We start from the raw sequence: 10,536 nt of genomic DNA on the forward strand, positions 1-10,536 counted from the left end.
CTAGGGGGTGACGTCACCTCCAGATCTCGCGAGACACCCCCCCCCCCGCACTCCCCGCCCCGGCGGCCGGCAGTCTCGCGAGAAGCGCCGCCCGTGGAGGTCGTTGGAGTCACCGGAGTCGCCGCGCCATGCTGTCCCGCCTCGCCCGTCCCGCCGCCGCCGCCGCCTTCCGCCGGGGCCTGGCCACCACCGCGCAGGTGAGCCCCGGTCCGCCTCCGTGAGGGGCCTGTGGGGCCGCCGGCGGGGCCCGCCCCTCCCGGGGGCGGCGGGGCTGTCACCCTCTGGGGCAGCGGGGGGGGGAGGGGGGTGGTGCGGTGCTGTGAGGGGGTGCCGGCTCTGGGGGTGCCGGCTCTGGGGGTGCCGGCTCGGTGCTGTGTTCCTGTCCCTCGGCGTCGCTCTGCGGCCCTCCGCTGAGGAGCTCGTGCCTTTCTGCGGACAGGTGTGAACTGCCTGGCCGAGGCTGTTAGTTCCAGGAGAACTAATTAGTTCTAGAGTAATGTCTCTTTCTGATGGTGTGCAGTGGATGATATGCAAGTTTGCTCCCTGCTTCCTTCCTCTACTGAAATATATGCTTCTCCTTTCAAAATCTGTGAAGAGTTAAAGCTGGCGGTCGGGGGTTTAACAGCAATCCTTAACGTGCTGAAATCCGTTGTGTGGGACTCTTGAGAGGACTCTTGAGAGGTGGGTAGATAGAGACAGTCCCGTCTTCCAAAGAAAGTAGTCCTCAGTGGCATATAGCAGTATGATTATTGTAGCTATAAAGATATGCTTTATGAGAGAGGTTTGTGTAATTGTTTTGATAGGAATGATATTTATTAGTTACAATGAGGTTTTGACCTCATGGTATCAGCTTAGTTGTAAATATGGGTCATAACAGTGACTAATGCTAGACTTTGCTTCCTCTTAGAGGGTTTTATGCTAAATTACACTTGTTACAGTAGCAAGAAAACAGAGCTGAGGTTTGGCTGATTGAGCTTCTGGGTAGATTCTTTCCGGACATAGTATAATAATTAAGCTGTTTGTGCAGTGACCTGTGCTATTATGGCTTTATCTGGTAAGACAGTGTGATAGAGAACATCCTTATCAGGGGTAATTGTATTAACACATTGCACCTCTGCAGCAGGCTCTAGTTCTCTATATCTGTGGCAGAGCCTTGCATTTTAAGGTTGTTCTGGCCTTCTGAAGTAGCTGTTCTCTCATCTAGCGACTCTTTCTCTACAAACAGGAGCAGAGACGTTTTCAAGAGAAATAATATTCTTCCATTCAGCACGTTAGAGTAAAATTGGTTTGCCAGGGCAATAAAGCAGAGTTGATTTTACTTGCTTCTCAGGCACACTTGATCAAAGCTGGAAATTATAGTCACTTAATGTTCTCAGGGCTCAATCTTGAGGCAGCTGCAGGTACTATTTGGAATTTCAGGCATATGCATTTTCTTCACGTAGGTACAATGTTTATTACTTTTACTGTAGTCCGTTAAATGCATTGATTTGCCAAGCGGGTAGGCATATTTTTTGGTACTGTCAGTGAAAACTAGAAAAACTGCATAATAGATTTTGCCCTAAGTCAGACCTAGGCCCACAGGGTAGTAGGCATTAGCCTGAGGCAGATGTTACCATCTGAAGAAAGATGATCCTTTGGGTTTCTTTGCCTGGCCTTACTTCCCATTTGAACTTCAGATTGCAAATGAAGATTTTCCTTTGACTTGTCCTAACAATAAACCTCAAGGATCTTTGGGAGGCTGTCATGATGATCACTTCTGTGGGCTTAGGCAATCAAGTTTGCATAGTGCTTGATAAAAAAGTTGAGAAATAGAACTAAAAGTAAAGAAAGTGTGGTGAAATCCCCAAGGTCGCTGCTGCAGTAACTACTAAAACATCTCTTCGATGTGTTTGTCTTCTTTATTTTTCCTCAGAACAATGCCAAGGTAGCGGTGCTGGGGGCCTCGGGAGGCATTGGCCAGCCTCTCTCCCTTCTCCTGAAGAACAGCCCCCTGGTGAGCAGGCTCAGCCTTTACGATATCGCTCACACTCCAGGTGTCGCAGCTGACCTCAGCCACATCGAGACAAGAGCGAACGTTAAAGGTACTGCGAGCCACTGGAAACAATCTGTGTTCTGAGGGGGCTCCTCTTGGGTGTCTGACGCTTGGAGATGCCCGTCGCTGTACTTGCGAAGGGGAATCTTCACGTGGCCCTGAAGCCTAATATCAGTTTAAGTAGCTTTTTCTCAAGCAGTGCATGCCTAATTAAGGTTTAGCTGATTACATTTGATATGTATGGAGCTGGGAATGGTCTGTGGTTGCACTGCTGAAGGGGAATTTGTAATAACTGGCAGGAAACACTCAGTAAAATCATCTTGGAAAAAAGCTTGAGCGTTGAATTAAAAAGTTTGACTACAAAGAGACTCAACGCTCCCTGAGTGTCTGTGTGAATTCTGCGTGCCTCTTTTCTGAAGAGACAGCTGTCAAGTTCCAATGAAATCAAAACCTAATCTGCTGATCTTCATTTTCTTTGAAGATCACCAAGAGGCTACATTTTACTTGGATGTGCCTATCTGCAGTTCTTTAGGGGCACCGACTATAGTGCCCAGCTAGTGCCTTGGGAGAATAAATACATGTAACAGGAGGAACTGAGGGTTTTCAAAACAGGTGAATGTGAGATTCCCACCGCTCTCATTCTGTAAGTTTTGAAACAAGGGAAAAACTTCAAATAGGAGCCATCCATAATTGTATTTTATTGCTTTTCAGCATAAGTCTGAATTGAAGGTTAAATTAAAAAAGGAATTGGGTATCTCTGGGTATAATTTTGTACTTCAAGTGTCAGATATTTAATAACTGGTGAAAACATAATGCCTGAATGTCTTCCATTTCAGGCTTCCTGGGACCTGAGCAGTTGCCAGAATGTCTGAAGGGCTGTGATGTTGTAGTTATTCCTGCAGGAGTCCCTAGAAAACCAGGTATGTTCACTTTGTTGAAAAGCCCAAGGGCTTCACTGAAGTGTATCTCTGCAGTACTGTTACTCAAATAGAGCTGGATCTGGTGCTTTATGGCAGTGTTGGCTTGGGATGTGAGTGATCTGTTAATGACACTGACCTAGAGCTTGTTGTGGTATCAGGTACCTTGTTTAGCCCCTGTCTTAGATTGTTCCTTGTGAAATGGGCAGAAGTGATTTCTGGAGTTCCTGTGTAGGGGTGAGGTGCAAAGCCTTTTCATGCAAGTGATCGTAACCTCCCTTAGTGCTTCTTGCCCAGAGCAATGCTCTAGTGAAAAAGCTGGCTCTTTGTTTCATTTCTCAGCAGAATAGAAATAATCTGTTTGTTTTGCATTAATCGTGTGATAACTTCTCGGACCATCTCTGAATGAGTGCTGTTAAGCCTTCCTAGAATGTCTCTGCTCCATTTTTTACTCTGTTTTTCAGTATCCTATTGGGAATGTGACAAAACTCTAGACTTTAATGCCTGGCTCTTCCTAATTCTTAATTTTTCATGGTTCAAGTAGTTGCTGCAACAGAAATGAGAGGTGGCAGTCATGCAACTAGCAATGTTTTGCACAGAGCGGTTGGCATTTGAACTGTAGTTGTGGAGGTGACTGCAGAGAGGGAGGAGAATTCATCTTCGGAGCAGTTACGCTGCTCTGAGCACCACTGATTTACTGGTGTGGGTCAGTGTGGTCACACCGTACTTGAGGCTGCCCAGGTGAAATATGTTCTGACACTTGACAGCTGGGCTGGTTGCTCCTGAAAAGGGTTGATCTACCTGACAGGACAGGAATCTTTTATTTGTCAGAGGAGTTACCTTTGGAGCCAATTCATTACTGTACCTGCAGAGTTTTCTCATGATCTAAGTTAAGGTAACTCTGTCCAGAGTAGAATATTGTTTTTTGATTGGGTTGCTGGCCTATTAATGAGTAGGGTATGGGTACCTTAAAATATTGTACTGGATGCATTTTAGGTATGACCCGTGATGACCTGTTCAACACCAATGCTAGCATTGTTGCTACTTTGACATCTGCCTGTGCAAAGCACTGTCCAGAAGCCATGATCTGTATTATTTCTAACCCGGTAAGCATTTTCTGGAGACCTTGAATATGTAGAGGGGGCGGCGGGGAATATCCAGACTTGGAATACTAGAGTAATCTGAGTTCCTATTAGTTTTGACCACTATCATTAAGGTCTGCTGTGTATTTGCAGAAAAGAGCTAAAACCCTGGTTCTACTAACCCATTTTTCTTGGCTATATTTAAGTCAGAGGAAAATTACATATAAAAGTACGTAATATCTTGACCTCTGTATGACTATGGTTATAATACATGCTGGTGTATTAGCTGGAATAGAAGTCTTAGCTCACTAAGGGAGGCCTTTGTAATGTGAATGAACAAATTTATTGCCTAACGGTTGTTTAAAATGGGTGATTCCAGCCTGACTGTAAATTGCTCTTCAATTTAGGAATTAATGTAATTGGCTACAGTTGGCCTCAAGTTGGAAGTACACTTTGGGTTGTTTACTGGCCTGTTCAGTTCATCATTAGCTTCATTATTATACTGGTTTTAGCGAATGCTTGCCTATTCTTGCTTATAGGTAAATTCAACCATCCCAATAACTTCAGAAGTCTTCAAGAAGCATGGTGTGTATAATCCCAACAGAATCTTTGGTGTTACAACACTGGACATTGTCAGAGCTAATACATTTGTGGCTGAACTAAAGGTAAGTCATAGTAACAGATGCTGGGGAGGGATATGGTGTGCTTTGGTCATCAGATCTATCAAAAATGCTTTTAAAATCACCGCAGAGAGCCAAAGGAGCTCAGACTTCTGTGGAGCTAGAGGCGCAGGCAATGATTCCCTGTTTCCATTCTCTAGAGGAGCCTTGGGGGTTGGGTTTCTTGCAAAATGTGGTTCAAGAGACTTTGACCTTTCCTTTTCATAGCTGTCCCCTGTGAGTGAGCTACGTGTTCGCCTTAATTCTGTTGGCATTTTCATCCCTGCTGGTGCAATCGGAGGAGAGTAGAATTGTAGTATGTATTTGCAAGTCAAACCGTCTGTGCTGTGTGTTACTTTGCAGAATATCTTGTATCAGGTGGTGTAACAGGTTACTGCTCTTAATAGCCCTGGTAGAGTTTGTACTTGTGCTGCTATTTATCTGAACTTGCATTAATAATATCCTGTAACTGTCTGTCTGAAGTTTTCGGAGTAACCTGGAGTTCAAATCTGTAGATCTGGCTTTGCCTCTGGAGTATAGCTGCCTCTGAAGCTCCTGCCCTGTGTAGCGCTGGGTTATAGATGTGTACAGATACTGAGGGCAGAAAAAGAAGCATAGTATTTTTAAAGGATTTTCTTGCCCGTATGCTTCAGAAACTGGAAAGTTTCATGTTTCCCTTAGGGCTTAGATCCAGCTCGAGTAAATGTTCCAGTTATTGGTGGCCATGCTGGGAAGACTATCATCCCTCTGATCTCTCAGGTAAGTTGCAGTAACTGACATGTGTGGCATTACACTATATGGTATTCCTCATCAATACGTTAGAGGTGATGTAAAGTGCCTTTGTGATGGCATGTAAGGTGCTAAACTAGAGCAGAGACAGTCTTCCCTGCTCTTACAGCTGCTTTCATTCTGAGATGAGGTACAAAACACTGGAAGGCAATGAGCTAAATCTAAACTCCTAAGGGTGGTTTAAATAGTTCCAGCCTTTTTCCTCTAAAGGAGTTTGGGAATAAGAACTGAGGGGTGATGTGGGTGTTCAGATGTTTTGGCACTGTTTTGGTTTTTATTTTTTGTGACGGGGATTTCATTGGTTTTGCTGTGGTGGACTAGAAACACCACTTCAACTCTCAGCATTGAAATGAGGAGGCATAGCTCAAGCTGTGTGGGGAGGCCTGCTTCAGTCATGACTTGCAGAACCTCCCTTTGTGCATCTAAGCCAGAATGAAATGCAGTTCTAAAGCAGGCTGCAGCTTCATGAGGAGATGGCTAGGGTCTGACCAAGGAGCAATCTGTGAGAAAGGGGAAAAATCTTTGCTCTAAGTGGGGAATAAACTATCCTTCACAGAAGGATGTTCTTAGGGAATAAGAGCAAGGGCTTTGGAGCAGCTGAATGCTGAGAGGGTGCTTTCTTTAGACAGTCCACTGGGATGGCAGCAGCTGTGCTTTACATACTTGCCTAGGTGTATCTCAAGGTTCAGTAACTGCCTAAATACTGCTGGCAGACTGGATCCTTCATAAAGCTCGTGGCTTCTATAATGCCACAGTGACCCAAATATTTACAAGGTGGCTTTTTGAAATTCCTAAGGCCTGTTACATGCTTGGAGGGCATCCGTCTACTGCAAAGGACTACACAGTAGTGAGTAACCATGGCAAGCCCTGGTTTTGCTGTCAAGCTGCTGAGCAAGCTAGGCATGGCTACATTCCTGTTACAGTCTGTGCAATAACCAGTAGCCCTGGTGGATGCTTGCAGCTGGTCAGGGACACACGATCTGCGAGCTGGGGTAGCTGATTTTCCCAATTGAGAACTGTGAATAACAACTGTAATGGTACAAAAAGCATTGTGTGGGTGGCCATATGCTGAATCTGGAGGGGTCCTGGTGTTTGACAGTAACTTCTTTTTTTTCTAATCTAGTGCACACCAAAAGTGGACTTTCCTCAGGATCAGCTGGAAAAGCTTACAGGGAGAATTCAAGAAGCTGGCACTGAAGTTGTCAAAGCTAAAGCAGGAGCAGGTTGGTTCTTAACTACAGCTTCCAAGTAATTCTTGTTGGCCGGCTGAATGGATGCAGTCCTTTTCGGTTTAATCTTGTTTACAACTGTGGTGTAGAACTATGAACTGTTGATTACAAATCTAGCTGCTCTGCCATGCCAGCGACTGCTTGAACTGTGGTACTAGAAGCAGCTCAGTATGTAGGTAAGACTAAACATTAACTGATCCCATGCCATGTATGGCTTTAAAAGAAAATCTTCTCTGTCATATTAAGCTGTTTCTTCCTATAAATCTGATCAACCAAATAGCACATAGCTGGCCAAAAGCTGCTGCTTTATCCAACTGGCTGTGAGCTTGAAGCCAATGACACTGCAGCTCTGTAAAACATATCAGCGTGGAAGCCTTTGATGCTAAAGAGGACATCAGATTTCAATGTGATCTGTTCTAAAAGTGATTTAACTTTTACAGGATCTGCCACCTTGTCTATGGCCTATGCTGGTGCTCGATTTGTGTTTTCTCTGGTGGATGCAATGAATGGAAAGGAAGGGGTTATTGAATGTGCCTTTGTTCGATCGGAAGAGACGGAGAGCCCGTACTTCTCTACACCTCTGCTGCTCGGAGTATGTACTATAAATGATGAGGCTTAAATGGCAGCTACTGACTGTTTTGTGGTTTTTACTCAGTGATTTCAATTTAGCCTAATGCTAGGTATCGCTGAAGTTAGCAGCTGTGTGTACTTTTAAGGGTTCTTGAATATTTGGGTATTAGGCGTATACCTCATGCTTGACAGAGATGATGCTGTGTTTATGCGCTCTTAGACTGCAGGTCACTGAGTGACCAGAGATTCAGACTGGTCTTAAAAGGTCATGCTTGCCTCAAGTCAGTGTCTGTTTATGAAGGGCTTTCATGTGATTAACCAGAGTCAGCAATCCTGTCTCCTCAGCTTGATCTGCTACAAGCAAATCCCTCAGAAATTGAGGTGCATGGGGAACTACAGCATGGATTAGGATTAATAGATTACTTTCAGGACCTCTGCTGAACTCTGAAAGAAGTGTCCCTTTTGTCACCCTTACCCTGTACAGGGTGGAGTGAAAAACAAGGATGCTGCAGCCCTGTTGCAGCTGCTGGGATGCAAAGGATGGTGTAAGCTCTCTTAGGTGCTGGCTGAGGAGAGAATGGAAGTAGAGGGGCATTGAGGGGGAAGGGTTTGGATGTAGGCAGGAGCTCTTGAAAACGTAGGAGTGCAACTCTGAAGCAATTTCAGACTGCGAGCCAGTGGCAAGTGAAGGGCACACACCAGAGAGAAATGCTCTTGCCAAATGGTGGGTTTGGAGATAGGAAGAGGCATGAAGGAACAGTTGGTGTCTGTCTCCTCTTGAAGGAGCTGATGGGCTAGCTTCAAGTTTCACACTTGTGAACAGTGAATGAAGGTTTGTGAAGGCTGTAGAAGTTGCTACAAATAATAAGAGACTTGTGAACCTTGCCAGGAAGCACAGGGTTGGCAGACTAGAGATGACGGAGGTCCCAGGCTGGGTCTCCATCTCAGCTGGATAATGCTTAAACAGAGCTGCTAAGTTACTCTCTAGGTCATTCAATGAATGGTTAATCCTTAAATCCTCTTTCCCTCAGAAAAATGGAATTGAGAAGAACCTAGGCATTGGCAAGATCTCTCCCTTTGAAGAGAAGATGGTTGCTGAGGCTATGTCTGAGCTGAAGGCTTCTATTAAGAAAGGAGAGGAGTTTGCGAAGAACTTCAAGTGAAGAGTTGATGATGGAGAGGAATTAACAACTTCCTTAATTTATTAAGGCATCATGTCACTTTACGACTTCTCATTCAAAGCTCGTGCTTTGATTGAAGTCTGTCTGTATTAGCCTAATGATTGTTGCCAGTGCAGAATCTAATCATCAATAAAAAGGCCTCATTTTTTCAGTGTACCACCTGGAATTGTCCTGATGTGCTTGTCTTTTGAAGGTAGAAGCTGTAGGTCTCCGAAAGGTTATCAGTTTCTGTAGTGATGAAAGAGTCTCTTAAAGTGGGTGAATGGATTACTCTCAACTCTGCTGCTGCTTGGGTTTTGGCTTGGGCTGCTTGTTCAGCACAGCAGCTGGGAGACCAGGCGTGGTCAAATAAGATCAAGATGGGGTGAAGAGGTTTGTGAAAGGGACAGCTGAGTAAAGTGATCCAAGAAATGTTTTTTCAGGAGGCGGCATTACCTTGTGTTGCCTTAATCTCGTATGTAATTTGATTTTAAAAGAGTTAGTCAAGGAGCACAGTGGTTGAAACGTCAGTCCTGCTCTAAGACAATAATTAAAATGCTGAGAGTGCCTTCTTCCTAGTTAGGAACAAAAGCCTTGATTTAGCATCTACATAAATTTCATTTACATTCATCCTCTTCTGAATATAAAAATAAATGTCTGCAAGAAAATGGTGATGATGAGTTCTGTTGCTGACTTCTTTAGAGGTAAGCTTTAATGAGGAAGCTATTAATTCCCTCTTCCTCTGTGCTCTGTGGGCTGCTTACCCTACTGCTTTGAATTGCTTTAATCCACGTCAGTTGAATTCTAAGTTGAACAGATTTTATTTTGATTAGATGAAGGAAATGCCAAAGCCCAGCACCTCTGGAGGAATTGAGGGGGGTGTATTTGAGCGAGAGAACCTAGTGGAGAAGCTTCTCTTAAGGAAGAGACCTAAAGGTAGTAGATGCTCTTTGGTCACTGGCTGTTTCCCCTCCCACTGCTTGTATTCTTTCTTCTGAGCTATTTTTGTTTTAATCTAGTTCATTCTGAACTGGATCACAGTTGTGACACTGAAGATGCCTTAAGAATAAAGTGCTTGGCTCTTTCACTGTCCTGTGGAACATGTAGGCAGAGAGAGGACAGCAAGTACAGTTCTTGTCATTCCTCTCTGCACAAATTCAATATATTAAAGCTTGGTTTCTTCACAGAAATAGTAATGACGTGTCAGCAGTCGTTACTCAGCAGGCTTGGAACAAAGTAATTATTAGGTGGTATTAATAGAATTAAAGATGAAAGAATTAAAGATCATGTTGGAGTGGGGCAGGGGAGGATGTTGGAACTGGGGGCACTTGAGAGGAGGAGTGACTGGCCAGGCCTAGCAAATGCAGCTTGGTTACTGTGTTCAAAACAGTAAATGGAAAGCACGTGGCAGACTCCGCAGTGAAGGAGGCTGCTGGACGTAGGGGCCCTGCAGGCCCGCCAGCAATTTTGCATCCAGAAATAGGCAGCACAGGTTATTTAAAACCAGGGTGTATTATCCATCTGCCAGAGCTAGTGGTCTGCACCCCTGGCGTGTGTGCCCAGGTGGTCCAGGGAACTGCAGCACGAAGGTAACGGCTGCAGGGAAGACCTTGCCTTGCAACTGGGAGGGAAATTACGTACACTTGTTCTAGTCCTGCTATTTTAAATGCAGCAGATAGAGCACATTTCTGAGCGTTGGAGATTTTTAGAAATTGAGGTTCATAGTGTGGCTTACGTTGTTCTGTCTTTTTCTTGTGTTGGCAGTCCCAATCCAGCACAGTCTGGGGAATTGCATGGATAAGCAGAAAGCTTCGCTTATTCTCAGCCCTCAGTAGAGATTCAGGGACAGGATGGGTAAGCGAAGCTGAGGTGGAAGAGGATTATTTCCCAGCACCTGCTGACTTGCAGATTCTTCAGGGTCTCCGTCAAATCCCCTGAATAACAACTCTGTCCGTTCCCTTTCTGCACTGTTTGTTTTTTGGGTTTGTTCTTCCTATTCCCATGCCTCACGCTGGGAGTTGCAGCCATTCCCTGTGCCTGGAAATCTGCTCCCCTTTTGGGAAGGGAAATGAGACACGCTTGTGGCTTTCTGCAGCAC

At 44.8% G+C, this 10,536-nt stretch overlaps 1 protein-coding gene across 1 annotated transcript; it reads left to right on the plus strand.

Moving 5' to 3' along the window:
• The first annotated feature begins 51 nt into the window (after positions 1–51).
• MDH2 (malate dehydrogenase 2) lies at positions 52–8,615 on the plus strand. The gene is made up of 9 exons (XM_075112943.1): positions 52–197; positions 1,913–2,081; positions 2,869–2,952; positions 3,946–4,055; positions 4,571–4,696; positions 5,372–5,449; positions 6,603–6,702; positions 7,149–7,300; positions 8,310–8,615. Exons 1-9 carry the CDS (start codon positions 129–131, stop codon positions 8,439–8,441), a joined length of 1,020 nt encoding a protein of 339 aa, XP_074969044.1. The 5' UTR covers positions 52–128; the 3' UTR covers positions 8,442–8,615.
• The last annotated feature ends 1,921 nt before the right edge of the window (positions 8,616–10,536 follow it).

Source organism: Phalacrocorax aristotelis, chromosome 18 (assembly GCF_949628215.1).
Source record: "Phalacrocorax aristotelis chromosome 18, bGulAri2.1, whole genome shotgun sequence".
Taxonomy (NCBI): Eukaryota; Metazoa; Chordata; class Aves; order Suliformes; family Phalacrocoracidae; genus Phalacrocorax; species Phalacrocorax aristotelis.

What these genes read in the sequence shown, in the direction of transcription:
- MDH2 (XM_075112943.1), top strand. Translation starts at nt 129, where the DNA reads ATGCTGTCCCGCCTCGCCCGTCCCGCCGCCGCCGCCGCCTTCCGCCGG. An exon ending in GCCTGGCCACCACCGCGCAG is followed by an intron (nt 198 to 1,912) that starts GTGAGCCCCGGT and finishes ATTTTTCCTCAG; the next exon opens with AACAATGCCAAGGTAGCGGT. An exon ending in TCTGTATTATTTCTAACCCG is followed by an intron (nt 4,056 to 4,570) that starts GTAAGCATTTTC and finishes TCTTGCTTATAG; the next exon opens with GTAAATTCAACCATCCCAAT.